This window comes from Penaeus japonicus, unplaced genomic scaffold (assembly GCF_977035675.1).
Source record: "Penaeus japonicus unplaced genomic scaffold, GWHDUDI00000001_assembly GWHDUDI00000020, whole genome shotgun sequence".
NCBI lineage: Eukaryota > Metazoa > Arthropoda > Malacostraca > Decapoda > Penaeidae > Penaeus > Penaeus japonicus.
This window is the reverse complement of record NW_028234422.1, coordinates 28411948-28429793: the sequence shown is the minus strand read 5'-3', so window position 1 is coordinate 28429793 and position 17846 is coordinate 28411948. Positions and strand designations below refer to the sequence as shown.

Genomic DNA, 17846 nt, shown 5'->3' with positions numbered 1-17846 from the left:
GCTTGGAAAGCTCTTCCAAGTTTATTAATAATTTGTGCTTTTGTGTATTGATGCATGTATTTGTTTTATATATATATATATATATATATATATATATATATATATATATATATATATAAATTTCTTTTTCTTCTTTCCCTGCAATTATTTTAGTGAATAATTTATTTGAATCCTTAAAAACAATCATCTTAACCCATTCATGCTGGGGCTGTTCCGGCTTTGCATTGTCACAATGCCAGGGTTTTCGAACGCATAAGCCTAATGCCTCGAGATTCCTGGACGCACAAGCTGCGAGCCTGAGCTGCCCGCTCGCTCACCCTGAGCGCTGGCTAGCCCTGATATCTCATCCCCGGCGTCTAACACAAAAACCACAAAACGTGTCAGCACGTCAACCGGCGTGAATGAGTTAAGCATATAAGAAGGTATAGAGAATAAACATTCTTGTACATTGAACAGAGGCAGTATGAATTTGAGCAGAGGAAGAAAGCAAAGGAAGAAAAAGAGAAGAAGGAATGGGAGGAATCCAAAGTTCCAGAAAATGCGCCACCTGGTAAATATTATAATCTTGTTCTTTGTAATTTGTTCATAAGTCAGTTTATTGTTGAATATGCAGTTGACAGTTGCTATGTGTGTATATTGGGTAATTAGAATAACTAAATAACTAGCAGGAGAGGCAGAACACTATCTAACCTTTTTTTTTTTTTTTTCAAAACTCCCCAATTTAAGAAATGGAAAATATCTTTTGATTTTTGTACTACTGACTTTGCAGCATGGAGGCGGTTGATCCACCAGTTAGACCAGCTGAAGTCCCTACACAACCATCCAAGTGAAATGACCCTGACCACCATCCCTGCCTATGACCCAGCCGCACCAACAGGTAAGATTGATTTTGTGTGTATGTTCATCTGTGGGTGTGAATTTTGTCTTTCAGTACACTGACCATATAGGAGAGAGAGTGAGCGAGTGTGTGTTACTGATTTTGTGTGTATGTTCATGTGTGGGTGTGAATTTTGTCTTACATACATACCATATATATATATAGCGAGTGTTTAATATATATATATATATACATACATACATACATACATATATATATATTGTATAATTTATCCTGTTTCTTTTCTAGGTTTGAACTTCATTGGAACAAAGACGCAGTTCTACTGCAGAGTGTGCACAGATCTCATGGCACCTGCATCGAGAGTTGTGGATGCCCATTGTCGGTCGATCAATCACTATAATACACTGTTGTCACACCTTGGGAAAATGGAGGTATGTGAAGTCATGCCATATATAGCACTTCTTTTTTTTCCCCTTTCTGGTCGGTGTTTAAACCTAATTCTGTAATTATTGTATTGTTAAGATAGTGTTATTCTACGTCTTCTATTAGATATTTCAGTTCATTTTATAGATAGAGAAGTACATTCTTCTAAATTTCTAAATGTCCACATTGTCTCCCACCAGGAAAAGAAGGAATTAGAGAAGAAAAAACAGAAGGAAGAGGCCAAGAAGGAGAAGGAAGAATCTGATAAAAAGCAGAGTAATGGAGAGGAAGGAGAGGGAGTAGAGGGGGCTGAGGGAGCAGAGGGAGCAGAAGTCAGCTTTGAGGATATGGACAACATGGAAACTGTTGACGAAGCTCTCGATGACGCTGAGATGGATGCCAGTGCGGATGCCACCTCTGAGGCCCTTAGAGACGGCCATGAGGAAGAAGGGCACGAAGGGGAGTTGGATATTGGGCATGAGACCGTGAGTTTCTTCTCCTCCTCCTTCCTTTCTTGTATTCCTTGTCTTTGGCTTTTGCTATAGTTACAGGTTGATTAGGAAATTGCAATACATGTAGGTAGATATAGATAAATTTTGGTCAGAATTTGCTCCATAGGAGAAACACTTAAATCTACCTTCTTCATCCACCAGCGTGAGTTATCGTCGTTGTTAGAGGAGGTGGGAGAGATGCTACAGGAGGATGAGGTGAAGGGTGACTGCGAAGATGGGGACATGGCACACGACATGGAAGATGAGCTCATGAAAGACTGCGATGACACAGCATTGAAATTAGATGGGTGAGTTTAGAGTTGGGAGGGAGTTGTTGCTTTTATGCTTTATAAATTATTTTTTTATTAGTTAATATGAGAAAAATGCAGAGCTATATATATATATATATATATATATATATATATATATGTATGTATGTATGTATGCATTTATCTACAAAGCTATATTTAATATATATTTTTTCCTCTTTTTTATGTAATGTAGGATAGAAGGAACGACAGATAAACTGAATAGTGAAGAGGATTTCACTGCCCAGGCAGAGAGTGAGACAGCATTAGAAGGAGAGGCAGCAGAAGAGGAAGAAGTAAAAGCAGACGAAGCAGAATTAGAAGAAGCCAAGAAGGAAGAAGAAGAGGGGAGCAAGGAAGACGAGGAGACCAAAGAGGCCTCTGAAGATGATGAGGCCAAAGACGAGAAGCCCAAGGCAATTGCACAGTCCTCCCCTTCGACGCCACGAGGCCGTAGGGGGCGGGCCAGGGGGAGGGGACGCTCAGCCAGGGGGGCCAAGAATTAGGAAGAGCCATGTGGGCAGGTGTATGTGTCTGTTCTTTCATGCATGTGGCTGTTGATCATGTGTCCTTGTAATGCATATTTTTTTCACTTTATGTGCAAGGGCACCTTAAACACCTTAAGTAAAACACTCGTTTTTCTTATTTGTAAACAAAAATATCTTCATTGATTATGATGGCCCATCAGCAATATTCCAAGCAATATAAAAGAAAAGAATAAAAGGTAAAATATTTATTTATCTTGAGTTTTTATTTTTTTCTATTGTGTACAGAATGTGAGAATTATTCATCGAAAGTGGAAAGTTCACATCAAAATTTCTAATGAAGGAATCGATTTCATTAAAAATTTTAAGACACTTCTTTACCCTATTTTTACCTAGGGCTGTGGTCATGTAGCTGTTTTAGGGACATGTGAATAATGTATGAGAGGCATTGGAGGCATTGATGATTACTTGCCTTCCTTTGTGTTGAATTGTTTGTGTATATATGTATGTATTTTGTGTATCTGTCTACATATATATGAATGGAGGTATGTATGTGTATATACATGAATGCATATATACACATGTACATATTATAGTTTAACATGCATATCTGTATGTAACTCATTTATATATAGTATACAGAAGTAATGCACAACCATTTTCCATTATTGAATACCAGTATCTTGTTAAGTAGTCGAGCCAGTAACCTCAAGGTAATTTTTAATATTTTTTCCCCCCCAGCAAAGAGATTAGTGCTCAACTTTCCTTTGACAATTTTAAATGTGAAATTTATTGTGATTCCGTATTAGGAAGAGGTATCTTTCTTGGGGGTGAGGTTTTGTATTGTCTTTGAATATCATAGAATATTATTACTTCCATAAAATGGAAAAGTAATCCCATATCCAGGCAAGTATATGTACCAAGTAGTTTGAAAGAAAATTATGTACCAATTCCTAACTGATTATTTAATGTAACAATAGCTGTGAACTTTTGAAGAAACAAAAAAAGAAGAAAAAAAGAAAAAACTTTACTACCATTTTATGCTAGTAAGAATTGTTAGGAACTGAATTTTTTTGAAAGCTTCATTAGTGATATAAAAAAAAAACAATTGTGAATAGTGTCCCGCACAGTGTGGAACATTTGATAGACCTTTCCCCATGATGAAATTAGTGATAGGAATGCCAGTACTGTTGTCTCAATGAGCAAAAGTCTGATAGAATTATTGTCTCCTCTCCCTCATTTCTTTTATAGGTGTTTCATCAAGTATATGTTAAAAATATGTTAATTGATCCTGAAGCCAGGAGTCCCATTGATGCCATAGTCGGAACCACTGTGTTTTGAGAGATTTTCTCTTGATTTCCTGTAATTATCAATTTCTCTATTTTTCAGTGAACCTTTATAATGATAGTACTTATAGGATATGTATTTATCAATTACTTTGTTTGAGGATTACTTTCGTTCCTTTTATATGATGATCCTGCTTATTGTATTATTTGTCCTTTTCAAGTGGATGTTGACATTGCATATTTTATTTTGAATTATACACCTTGTAGCACAAAATGTAAATTTCAAGTTTCCCTTCTAATAAAGGAATACAAGAAGTGTGATATTTCTTTTAACATTAGATTTCCTGTGCAATGAAGGAAGATTTTTTTTTTCTTTACTTTAATGATTAAAACTTTTCAGAGATGAGAAATGTACATAAAATAAAAAGGCAAGCACCTCTCAAAAACAATATTTCAAGGGTGGTGCACACAATGGCAAAACAGTGAAAGTGTCTGCTTCAAACTGTTCTTGGTCACGGGGTTGCAGCTGGTCCAGTGGAGTGTACCACTCAGCTTTGTTCCCAGTAGTATTGACCGAATCTCCTGCCATTGGATGAACTTGTGGTCTACCTTTAGCTGGATCAAATCCCATGAACTGTGGCCTCATCTGGCTTGCGGGGGGAGTAGGCAAGAGGCCTCCTTTGTTTCCAAGGGGATTCTCTGAAGGTTGGCCAAATAATCCTGGAGCTGTGCTAGAGCTAGCAGAACCCCCAAAGATCCCTGTACTGGGTGTGTCTGGTTTGCTGAAGGTACCACTACTAAACAAACCCATGCCTCCACTGGTGGCAGTGGGAGTATTGGCAGTTTGTGCAGCTCCACCCCCAAAGATTGAAGTTCCTCCTGAATTTAATGCAGTGTTTGCTGCAGGGATTGCTGCAGATCCTCCAAAAACACTTGGAGTGCTGGCTGCAGGCTTCCCAAAGATACTGCTCTGCTGCTGAGGGTGAGCACCCAACAGCCCTTGCTGGCCTCCAAAGACCCCTCCCTCTGTGGCAGTTGTATTGGGTGTCCCTGCTTTGTTTGCTGCATTGCCAAATATGCTTGTACCTTGTGAAGCACCAAACACGCTACCTTGACTATTTCCCCCCATTCCACCAAACGGTGAAGGCTGAGCCTGTGCGGTTCTTCCAAAAATATTTTGAGAGTTTCCTCCAAAAACATTGCCAGGATTTGGCTGAGCAACCCCTGGCGTACTAGGGGCCCCTCCAAAAAGACTGCTAGGTTGACTTTGGGAGGACCCACCAAATATTCCGCTTGGGGTAGTCGGTGTCTGGCCAGTATTTCCGAATGCACTATTGCTGCTGCTTCCCCCACCACCAAAAGTATTTGGCGTTTGCTGTGTAGTAAAGCTGCTTTGAGAGGTGAGGGTTGCCTGACCCCCAAACACTGGTTTGTTTACCCCAACACTGCTGCTTCCTCCTGCTCCAAACAACCCAGGAGAGGACTGCTGGCTTGCTCCAAAGACAGATGGGCTCCCACCAAACACAGAAGATTGAGGTTTTGCACCCAGAAGACCAGGGCTGTTTGATGGGGGAGCTGAGGACCCTCCAAACAGACTTTGACCTGCAGGTTTTCCAAACAGACTCTGATTGTTTATTGGCTGTTGACCCGGCTGTTGACCCGGCTGGTCCCCTGCACTCTTGGCATGGAATACTTCTCTCTGAAAAATACAATTTGGGTTGGCACATTTAGCTATATTACCTTTTTTATCAAGAGAACTGTCTAGATTTAGGAATCAATTTTATATTTTTCTTGCATTAGCAATTTCTAATCTTACCCTGCTGGTAAAGATAACAAAGCTTGAAAATTGAACTAATATACATTTTATGATAAGTACAGCTAAAGCTTTCTTAAATTGAGGTCCCTTGAGGAAAACTATTGTTTGAGACACAATAATAAAATTAGCTGCAATATATATTTTTTAATCTGACTTGGAGAACTTGTAAGATGCTTTAACAAATGTATTCAAGTGATTAAGCTCAGGGTGACACAAGAGTGAAGGAAGGTGCACACAGGTGGATTATATCATGTGTAAGAGGTATCATCTGAAAGAAGTTGGGGACTATGGCAAGTCAACATTGAATAGCGGTTTGCAGGATGACTCTTTCTGTGAAGAAAAGGAAGAAGGCGAGTGCAGAACGAAAGACTAAATGGTGGAAGCTGAAGAAGGAAGAATGCAGAGTGAATTTTCGAGAGGAAGTAATGGAAATGGTACAAGCACTGAGACTGAAGAATTACCATGACTAGGAAACAACTGCAAGAGTTGCCAAGGAGGCTGGAAGTAGGGTGCTAGGGGTCTCATCTGGTCAGATGAAAGAATAACAAGGAAACTTGGTGGTGAAATGAAGAGGTAGGTACAAGAATACTTTAAAAGGAAAAGGTTGGCAGAGAAAAAGTGGTATAGACAGAAAATAATCATGAATTTAGAGAGAGGAGGCAAGCTGTTAAAAAGGAAGTGGCAAAGGCAAGGGTTGGAGTGTATGACGAAATGTTTAAGAAGTTGGGTACAAAAGGTGAAAAAGATTTTTACCAATTGGCCAGGCAGAGGGATCGAGCACCGTAGGATATACAGCAGGTAGGGGCCATAAAGGATGCAAATGGCAATGTGCTGCCTGAAGAGGCAAGTGTACTAAGAAGGTGGAAATAATATTTTTGAGAGCTGATAAATGTAGAGTATGCAAGAGAGGAAATGGTGGATAAAGCTCCAGGGTGTATGTTAAGGTGTGTGCAGTAAGTGAGGCTGAAGTAAGGAATGCTATGGAGGATGAAAAATGGAAAGGCAGTGGGTCCAGATCATATTCCAGTGGAGGTGTGGAGATGCTTAGAGGATGTAGCAGTGATATTTCTAGGGTGGCAGTAAAACTATCCATGATGTATGGTTTGAAGACAGTAGCTCTAATCAAGAGGCAAGAGGCAGATATAGAGGTGGAAGAGATGAGGATGATTAGGATGTTAAGGATGTTCAGATGAAGACGGATGATCTGCTGTGGTGACCCCTAAAAATGGAGGAAGACAAAAGAAAAAGATGATTCAAGTGACTGATCTGCAAGCTGAGCATTTCAACAAAAAAAATATGCTAAAATTAGCAAATTTCTTCAGTCTCTAGATTGACTGATTGACCTTTTTTTCTTCTTCTCTAACAGTTCTGGAGTTATATGTCAATTTTTTTTTTTTTTTTTTAATAATAATAATAATAATAATAATAATAATAATAATCTGAGACCAATTTCATCACTACGGCTTAAAAATAAGAAAAAAATAGAACATCGGTCTGAGACATTCACTATTGAGGTTTTCTTATAATTTTTTTGTTTCTAGCCCATTTCATTGAAAAATATCAAAGAAATCATAAAAGTTGCACAGAATATACATTTATTAATAATAACCAAGTGTAAACCAGACAATTTGAACTGGGGATAAAAGCAAAAAGTGGTGCAAGACTTTTTCACAATTTTATCTAATCTTAGTCTTACCTGATTGAATTAAAAACTATATATCCATTAGTCTTTAAATTTTATTCCTTAATATTCTATTTCATGTACAAGCTGTTGAATTGAACCTTATCTGATATACTTTTTATATTGATCTGATCAGCCATTTGAGTTATTGATGCTGATGTTTGGGTTCGTTGCACACAATTTTATAGCAAAAGAAGCACAATTAACCCATTAGCAGCAGATGGCATGATTTGCTGCAAAGGCAGAGTCGGTCATAGATACGGATGGCATCGTGCCAGACAATGTAAACTAGCCATCCTACTGCACAAATATTTATTTAAAACTGCGACCAATAGGTTAAATAGTCTACAACCCTACCAAAAGTTATCCTATCATCTTAAATCATTCATTTTGTTTATAGGCCTAGAAAAAAAAACTTTTAGGTCTAAATCTTCTTCTTAAAAAAAGGTTCTAGAGAGCAATTAGTCCTGTGCAAACATCATAGTAAATAACTGACAATGGGAACAAGTTAAACAAATGATCTCTTTCTAGACTTACCAGTGCCTGAGTAGCCTCTGAAGTGGACACTTTCAATGCCTCTCTCAGTTGCTTGAAACGCTGCTGTAGCTCATTCCACTGTGCTTGCTGGAACAAATAAAAAAACATTAATCACAACAATATCAATACTAATAATGACAACATACATGCAAATCACAAGTAAAAATCCAACAATCCGCCCGGAAAAGATTTATTCTAGATCCGTGCACTTGACGCCACTCACATAGGTATGGGAAGAATTGCTCTTGAGTGCCTCATAGGCCTGCAACCTCAGTTCCTCAGGTGAGTTATCTGTGAAGCCAGATATCGGAGGCTTGGACTTGAGCGGGGCGAAAGAAGACAAGAGCCACTGCCCGCTTCTCTCCCACTGGCTCATCTCGCCACTCACTTGCTTCCTGGTGAAAAGGGAGAGAAAATTTATGCAAAAATGAAATTACGTAAGAATTAAAAGTATTGTCCTTATTTGCAGATGGTATACCAATGAGATATACACACTGTCTACACAGGGCTCTAAATAAATGACGCAAATGCATTGATGAGAGCATTACTAAAGAATTCCAAATAGCTTAATTCATCACCTGATATCATGAACTCAGCATATTCACTTTTACATAAAAAATATTAATGGTTCCATAACATACAGTTGTGGTTGGTAAAATCTCCATTTCAAAGTGTGTGGAATCTATTAACCCATAACTGTTGTATGCTTCTTTAGGTGCCTCTAGAGTGCTTTTTCAAATTATCATAAATGCTCTGCTTTATTTACATCCTTGTATTTTTCAAGATTGGTAATGGCAGTATTTGGACATTTATAATTAATTTTATTCGATTTTCCTTCTTATTGATCCCCATGTAATTCACCTAAAGCACCATCTTCAAGATATCCTAACTATATTTGTACATCTTACTTACATAAACTCTGTAAAGTCTTTTGTGTCCTGCTGCGTACTGGGCTTCTGGCCAAACAAACCTCCCGCACCGCCTCCTCCGCCAAAGGCATTTGTTATAGGTGCGTTACCTGCAGTGTACACAAAGGCAATGAAAGTTTGTTCAAAAATACTCCTCTCTCATTAATTTTTTAAAATATTTAAAATGAAATCATATATAAAACAGCCATTGGTCATAGAAAACAAATGTAATGAATTTGTTTGAAAGAAAGAAAATAAAGAATATTCTTCTATCATCAATTAAATAATATCAAATAAAAGTTCATAAACCATCTAAGATGGGAAAGATTTCCCTATCTTTTCTGAAGAAAAGATAGGGAAATTCTTCAGAAAAATAATTGTGATCATTACATAGGAAGCATTATGATTCAAACCTACAGAAAGGAACTATCATCATCATAAATGTAAGAAGTAAACTATAACCATGTTATATTTTTTTCTGCATATGCAATTTTCTGTGCTAAAGAAAAAATATATATATGCATGTTTTATTAAAACACTTTTTTCTTTACGATCTTTGCCAGAAGTAACAGAACTGCAAACAAATGTGATTTGAAATAATATACTTTTCATAAGAGAAATTCCTGATTTTAAGCTAAAAACAATTTTTATACAGAGAGTAGTTACAGTGAATATATCTAGGTCTATGCCTGAGACTAGACTGCCCAATCCAGGACTAAGGCAGCACCCTTGCAGAACTTCCATTTTGCCTGACTAGTTCCCCTTCCTCACAAGGGCCGTGGTTTAGACTGGGACACGAACAGACAACCTCTGCTTTCATGGATAGCACAGACTCAATGTGCAGTGGCATCAGTTGCAGTACTAATTACATTCCTGGTTACCTTGACTCTGTGGGTGTAGATTCCAGCATCGTGCTCCGTATTTACAATTTCCTTTTAAGTAAAAATTGCACACTTGCTTGTTGGTGCCAACAGTTGCTGGCCGGCCAAACATGATGTCTTATTTCTTTCACAAATCTGAAAATTACATTGACAGAATATTTCAGTCATAAAACAGTATTACTTAAATATTAGAAAATTCATATGTAAGTCATTAAAGATAACTTATAAAGAGGCACCATTTATTCATAAAAAAATCACAAGTAATTTTGCTGTCTTAGTCTTATCTTAATAAAAACCAGCCAATGCAATCTTGTCAAAGTCCTTCAGAGATATATCTTTCTTTCCCTACTATCTCATTCTGACCACTGCTGAATAATTCCTCTTGATTTTTTTATTATTTTAAATTACTAGATTAACTTTCATCAAATTCAAGCAAACAAATAAAAAAAATCTTATTAGCACTGACAGTAGGAAACTTACATACCAAAAAAAAATCATTTAAGGGAAAATAATTCAGTCAGTTCCAAATACAACAAAAAATGCAATACAAAAAAGAAAAAAAAATAGTATTAGGTAAAACATAAATAAATCTCCAGAATGTCAAAGTTAGCCAGCATTCACTTATTAAAAACAAACAAACCTCCACCAAGAACACTGGCAAGTTAAAGCTTATCCACTTTTCTGAAAAATTATCATCAAATAAGGAATTAGTTAATGCTCTACTGTGATAGACTATTTGTGGAGTGTGAATAACAAGTGAGTTGCTTCAAGTAACTCCAGTTTGCAGAATGATTACATTTTCGATATTCAATTGTTCACTTGCAAACAAACAATCTATCATTTAACGTGTCACTTCCCATTAACCTGCAACATTATCATATAATATTTTTGTATTTTCACTTTTTATTTTTGTTGATTTTGCTAGTATCATAACTTGAGTTTCAGAGGTTTCAAGACCAAAAAAATTATCTGTTTCATAGGCAAAGCTATTTTGGCTATGGAGACACCTGCAGTGACTGAAGAATAATACTTTTCTCTCATAATTCTGTAGCCTTTCCCATTCACATCCACTAGTTACTGGCCATGATCTGTGATGTTTCTAAAAAGCCTACAACCTAATTATTTCTCAAAATGGAGGTGCAGTCTCCCGTAATTACCAAGGTTTTTGCGCAAACACTCCCTCAAAGGAAACAAACGTCCAACACACGTAATCTCATAAGATATTACTTGTACAGGTTCTCCTCTTTGATGATAAATTGTCAAAGCTCTATGCATGGTGGTGGTTCCTTGGCCTTTGCCAGAGTGCCAGTAGGCAGAGAAGTAAACATAAAAAAAATATTCTTCATTTCTGATAATTTAGATCCACACAAGGAAAAATATGCAGATTCTACCGCGACTGGAAAATCCTTTCTGCCATCATTGAGTGACCTTTAATCAAACACCTTCACAAAGTTCCCAGATATTCTTACGAGTGTAGGTAAGGAAGTTCAAAACAAACACTCCTGATACAGAGTTAAAATGATGCAATAATCATCATAATATCATTTTACTCCATTTCATATCCTCTTGAATATGTAGACGTTTACCTCAACCGTAAAACCACCCTTTTCATATCCAGTAACACGCTAAATACCCCAGATATTAACCGTAATATTACCTCGCCTAAAAATTGTTTCACAAATTTCCGCCACATGACAAAATGTAAACAACTTGTCCGAATCCGTGATTCTTGAACCCGGACGATTTTGCTCTCATATACTCTATTTTCACTTTTGTTATGTGTGTGTATGTATTTATGATTCCACATTATAACGATATTCAGGTAAATCAAGAACTTAAAATTTACCATATAGGATGTCTTTTGAGTAAAAAGACTGAGGAAGAACTTATCCGAATGCCTCAGCTTCAATTTGAATTATTCGGCTTCGACTTCGATATTCAATAACTCACAAAAGTATTACTATTATTATCACTCAATCATTGCTCCCATCATTATCTTAGTTACTGATAATGATCTTAATGATTGTGATTATCATGCATATTAATATCATTATCAATTTTATCGCATAATTCCATCATTATATTATTGCCAATATTGTAATCACTGTCATGAATCTATTATCATTATCATTGCAATTACGGTCCTTTATCAGCAGCAGCAGTAGTAGTTTTATTTGCATATATTTTTCATTATCAAAATTACTGCTATTTTTTCCTTTAACATTATCATCCTTGTTTCATTATCACCTTCATGACCATTATCATAAACAGTCACCGTCTATAGTCACAACTATCTATCATATATACCATTATTATATTTGTAATAATCATTATCATTGTAATGATATTTACGACGGTATGATTAATTGTGTAGTAGCTTTCCATTATTCTCATTTTCATTTATCATATTTTCTTTTATCATATTGACATCGATATTATAATGATCACATATTGTTCGTAATTATGCATGTTGTACTGTAATATTATCGTCATCATATTATTATAACTTCAATTATCAATATCATTGATAATAGTACTATTAACATTATTATCATTACTTTTATTGTCATTATTGTCATTCATACCATTATTGTTATACTTATAGTTATCATTATTATTGTCATTTTCCCTATTATCATCATTATTACGAAAAATATTATCATTATCATTATTTCTGTAATTTTTATCATTAGTATGATTATTGTAATGACAGTAATCCTTATTACTATTATGATAATTGTCATTATTACTATCATATTATCATTATTACTATCATTATCATTATGAGTATTATAAGTATAATTATAATTATTATTATCATTATTACTATCAGTACTAATACTATTAAAATGCGGTTACTATCACAATTATAGCTATCATAATTATAATAAAACATCATCATTATTAGAGAAAGAGAGGGAGAGAAAGAGAGAGACATGTGTGTGTTTTTCTGTGTGTTCATGTGCGTGCGTGCGTGTGTGCGTACTTGTGTGTGTGTGTGTGTGTGTGCGTGTGCGTGCGTGTATGTGTGCGTGCATGCGTGCATCCGTGCGTGTGTGTGTGTGTGTGTGCGTGTGCGTATACGTGCGTGTGAGTGTGCGTGCATGCGTGCATGCGCGTGTGTGTGTGTGTGTGCGTATGCGTGCGTGCGTGTGTGTGTGCGTGCATGCGTGCGTGCGTGTGTGTGCGTGTGTGTGTGTGTATGTGTGTGTGTTTGTGTGTATATGGTTCTAGGAGACAAATTTCCTTATAAGGGATATAAGATTGGCAAGATATAATCATCGGCAGAAAAGATACAAACATACTGAGACAAAAATCCATGATATGATTGCCTATATATGGGGGAATTTCTCTCTCTTTATTTCACTCTATATTTTTCTTTCTCTGTCTCTTTTTCCTCCTGCCTTTCTTCCTCTCTCTTTTTTTACTGTTTATGTCTCTATTTGTCTCTATTTTTTTCTCTCTCTTCTCTTACATATCTCTATCTATCTGTCTATCTATTCTCTCTCTCTCTCTCTCTCTCTCTCTCTCTCTCTCTCTCTCTCTCTCTCTCTCTCTCTCTCTCTCTCTCTCTCTCTCTCTCTCTGTATGTCTGTCTATCTATCTATCTATCTATCAATCTTTCTATCTATCTCTATCTCGCTCTCTTTCTATCTGTCTATACCTATCTCTCTTTATATATCTATCTATCCATCTCTATCCCCCCCTCTCTTTCTCTCTCTCTCTCTCTCTCTCTCTCTCTCTCTCTCTCTCTCTCTCTCTCTCTCTCTCTCTCTCTCTCTCTCTATGTATCTCTCTCTCTCTCTCTCTCTCTCTCTCTCTCTCTCTCTCTCTCTCTCTCTCTCTCTCTCTCTCTCTCTCTCTCTCCCTCTCTTTTTTCTATCTTCTCTCTCTCTCTCTCTCTCTCTCTCTTGTTTATAACCACAATGAGCAAAGACTAATAAGAATATATATACAGTAATATTTGTATATAAAAATAACCTTTCGTCATGAGTGAAACGCCCATACCCCTGCAAGCATAAACACAAACGCATGCACTCAAGCACATGCAGCTGAGCCATTATATTATAGACCCCCAACAAATATTCATTATAATAATAAAAAAAAACAGAGAGAATTTCAGTGTAGATCAGAAGTTAAGCTGAAGTGATGAAGGCAGGGTCATTATCGTGTTATACTGCATCGCGGTGTTGGTAACACTGTGTCTGAGAGAGAATGAGAGAGAGAGAGAGAGAGAGAGAGAGAGAGATAGATAGATAGAGAGAGAGAGAGAGGAGAGCGAACGAGAGAGAGAGAGAGAGAGAGAGAGAGAGAGAGAGAGAGAGAGAGAGAGAGAGAGAGAGAGAGAGCGAACGAGAGAGAGAGCGAACGAGAGAGAGAGCGAACGAGAGAGAGAGCGAACGAGAGAGAGAGCGAACGAGAGACAGAGCGAACGGGAGAGAGAGAGAGAGAGAGAGAGAGAGAGAGAGAGAGAGAGAGAGAGAGAGAGAGAGAGAGAGAGAGAGAGAGAGAGAGAGAGAGAGAGAGAGAGAGAGAGAGAGAGAGATAATCCTACTGGCAACACTGCGCCTGGTCAGTCCATTATTCTCTAAATTCTGTGACGTCATCAAGTGTGACCTCATATATAGCATGACGTCATAGGTTGTGTTGAAGGATATATTGCATAAAAATCAAGTTTTCTGTATATTCGTTAAACCTAATATGTTTATCTTGTGTAACTTATTGTTGTTGTTTCTAACTAATAAACAAAGAAAGAAAGTAGACAGAAAAACAGAAAAAAATGATAGAATAAATAGCAACAGATTCCATTAATCTCAAGCCTAATATATAAGTATATGATTATAATGATGGTAATTTTTCTCGTGAAGATATTTCTTATGTACTCTAACACTATTTAATTATTGTATAACTTAGTGACCGAATTCCATTTTTATATATATATATATATATATATATATATATATATATATATATATATATATATATATATATATATATATAGCAAGGTAACGGTTTGCTTACGGTCTTTTTTTTTAATCTTCTCCCTCTACTCTCCCTCCATCCAATGCTTCTTCTTCTTCTTCTCCTCCTCCTCCTCCTCCTCCATCACATCCTTCTCTTGCTTCTTCGTTTTTCCCTTTCTCTTGCCCATCCCCCTTTTTCTTCTATCTCCTACTCCTCGTTCCCCTCCTCATCCACCTTCCTCTTTTTGCTTCTCATGTCCTTCCTCCTCCTCCTTCTCCACTTCCTCCTCATCTTTTCCCTCCTCGTTCTCTTTCCTCTTTTTGCTTCTCATGTCCTTCCTCCTCCTCCTTCTCCACTTCCTCCTCATCTTTTCCCTCCTCGTTCTCTTTCCTCTTTTTGCTTCTCATGTCTTTCCCCCTCCTCCTCCACTTCCTCCATCTGTCCCCTCTTCGTTCTCTTTCCTCTTTTTGCTTCTCATGTCCTTCCTCCTCCTCCTTCTCCACTTCCTCCTCATCTTTTCCCTCCTCGTTCTCTTTCCTCTTTTTGCTTCTCATGTCTTTCCCCCTCATCCTCCACTTCCTCCATCTGTCCCCTCTTCGTTCTCTTTCCTCTTTTTGCTTCTCATGTCCTTCCTCCTCCTCCTTCTCCACTTCCTCCTCATCTTTTCCCTCTTCGTTCTCTTTCCTCTTTTTGCTTCTCATGTCCTTCCCCCTCCTCCTCCACTTCCTCCTCATCTTTCCCCTCCTCGTTCTCTTTCCTCTTTTTGCTTCTCATGCCCTTCCCCCTCCTCCTCCACTTCCTCCTCATCTTTCCCCTCCTCGTTCTCTTTCCTCTTTTTGCTTCTCATGTCCTTCCCCCTCCTCCTCCACTTCCTCCTCATCTTTCCCCTCCTCGTTCTCTTTCCTCTTTTTGCTCCTCATGTCTTTCCCCCTCCTCCTCCACTTCCTCCATCTGTCCCCTCTTCGTTCTCTTTCCTCTTTTTGCTTCTCATGTCCTTCCCCCTCCTCCTCCACTTCCTCCTCATCTTTCCCCTCCTCGTTCTCTTTCCTCTTTTTGCTTCTCATGTCTTTCCCCCTCCTCCTCCACTTCCTCCATCTGTCCCCTCTTCGTTCTCTTTCCTCTTTTTGCTTCTCATGTCCTTCCTCCTCCTCCTTCTCCACTTCCTCCTCATCTTTTCCCTCCTCGTTCTCTTTCCTCTTTTTGCTTCTCATGTCTTTCCCCCTCATCCTCCACTTCCTCCATCTGTCCCCTCTTCGTTCTCTTTCCTCTTTTTGCTTCTCATGTCCTTCCTCCTCCTCCTTCTCCACTTCCTCCTCATCTTTTCCCTCCTCGTTCTCTTTCCTCTTTTTGCTTCTCATGTCCTTCCCCCTCCTCCTCCACTTCCTCCATCTGTCCCCTCCTCGTTCTCTTTCCTCTTTTTGCTTCTCATGTCTTTCCCCCTCCTCCTCCACTTCCTCCTCATCTTTCCCCTCCTCGTTCTCTTTCCTCTTTTTGCTTCTCCTGTCCTTCCTCCTCATCCTCCACTTCCTCCATCTGTCCCCTCCTCGTTCTCTTTCCTCGTTTTGCTCCTCATGTCTTTCCCCCTCATCCTCCACTTCCTCCATCTATCCCCTCTTCGTTCTCTTTCCTCTTTTTGCTTCTCATGTCCTTCCCCCTCCTCCTCCACTTCCTCCTCATCTTTCTCTTTATCATTATTGTTATTTTTTTTCTTCTTCTTCTTCATCTCCCTACCTTCCTTCCTCTTACTCCATTACCTTCTTATCATTATCCTTTTTCTTCTTCTTCATCATATCTTCTTCCTCCTCCTGCCTTCATTTCTTTTTCTTCTCTTTCTTCATCTTCTTCATCATCGTCTTTTTCATCCTCATCATCACCTTGTTGTTGTTATTCTTCACCTTCTTCTTCTTCTTCTTCTCTACCTTCTTCTCCTTCTTCTTCTTCTTTTTCTTCACCTTTTTCTTCTTCCTCTTTTTCCACTTTCTTTTTTTTTACATAATAATAAACATATATATATATATAATAATAATAAAAATATATAAAATAATAATAAAAATATATAAAATAATAATACAAATATATAAAATAATAATAAAAATATATAAAATATTAATAAAAATATATAAAATAATAATAAAAATATATAAAATACATAATTCATTAACGGAAACTTGAAGGAAATATCAGTGAGGCTGAATGACAAACAATGTCGCACCTTGTCTTATGTAAGGAATTTGCCCAGAAAAAAAAACCTTCTTGATAATGTTAATGATAATGTTAATGGTAATGTTATATTTATAGTAATAATGATATGATAATGATAGATTTCTCCGTGATCGATGTCTATTTTTTGAGCGATTTTTTTTTATAAAGCATGAGCTTGTAAAAGATAATAATTTCCGGTGTTAAAAAAATCATCAAAACTCATCATCATAATCGGTATACCTGCACCATAATGATGATAATGATGATGATAACGTTGATAATAAAGATAATGATAATAGTAGAACTATCAATGATGGTAGTAACAATAAGTATGATGATGATAATAACGATAAGGATAAAAATAACAATGATAATGATAGCAATAGTAGTAATACTAATGATTGTGATAATAATAATGAAAATAATGATAATAACAATAATGATAATAAAAATGATACTGAAGATAACAGCATTAACAACACGACATTAACAGTAATAATACTAATAACAACAATAATGGCAATAACAATGATAAAAAATTGATAGCAATATCCACAACACATTGAACAGACCTAATGTCGTCTTATCATATGTCCTTTTTCCGCCAGGTTCAAGAAAAAAATACCCAGAAAGATATTATAATAAGGTTTCTTGCATCCCTCGGTGATAAGTACGAACAGCTAACCTTGTTGTTTCTGGGAACCGGTTATATAGCAAGGTATTTTGTTAACAATTGTGTATTTTCTCTTATTATATTTACTTTTATCTGTATCTTGGGGAAAAAAATAATTTCGAAGAAAACTTATCATAAATGTTTAAGGTATTCTGGAAATATCCGCATACTCTAGGGATACGTGGATACTCATTATTGCGAAGAAATATTTATTAAACAACCAAGATATTAAATGATTGAAGGGATGAAAGTAATATATTATAATAATTTATAACAGATCAAATAAAACTACCGATGAAAAATAACTTAGGTTAGGTATTTTCGTTCTTTCTCTTGTTAAAATCTATTCACT

General features: G+C 37.0%; 2 protein-coding genes across 6 annotated transcripts in view; one reads left to right on the top strand and one right to left on the bottom strand.

The window, feature by feature from the left end:
* LOC122262239 (uncharacterized) overlaps positions 1-4147 on the top strand; it is a 20039-nt gene extending 15892 nt beyond the window's left edge. For 2 of the 4 annotated variants that reach the window (XM_086548271.1, XM_043030215.2), the window contains exons 12-17: positions 457-550; positions 770-877; positions 1127-1269; positions 1462-1746; positions 1915-2060; positions 2257-4147. In XM_086548271.1, coding sequence (XP_086404397.1) covers positions 457-550; positions 770-877; positions 1127-1269; positions 1462-1746; positions 1915-2060; positions 2257-2566 — 1086 coding nt within the window. In that variant the 3' untranslated portion in view covers positions 2567-4147. Of the gene's footprint in view, positions 1-456; positions 551-760; positions 878-1126; positions 1270-1461; positions 1747-1914; positions 2061-2256 lie in introns of all 4 variants that reach the window. The other 2 variants (XM_043030209.2, XM_043030224.2) reach the window with 1 other exon arrangement.
* Positions 2808-11411, bottom strand: LOC122262258 (uncharacterized). Of its 2 annotated transcripts, XM_043030236.2 has the most exons (6): positions 11312-11411; positions 9655-9789; positions 8778-8883; positions 8089-8260; positions 7866-7952; positions 2808-5530 (listed from the first exon to the last, which is right to left on the bottom strand). In XM_043030236.2, the coding sequence occupies exons 2-6, from the start codon at positions 9764-9766 to the stop codon at positions 4271-4273; spliced, it is 1737 nt and encodes a 578-aa protein (XP_042886170.1). In that variant the 5' UTR covers positions 9767-9789; positions 11312-11411; the 3' UTR covers positions 2808-4270. The 2 variants fall into 2 exon arrangements, with proteins under 2 accessions (XP_042886170.1, XP_086404398.1); XM_086548272.1 differs by lacking the exons at positions 9655-9789; positions 11312-11411 and adding an exon at positions 9440-9533.
* Positions 11412-17846: the final 6435 nt, after the last annotated feature.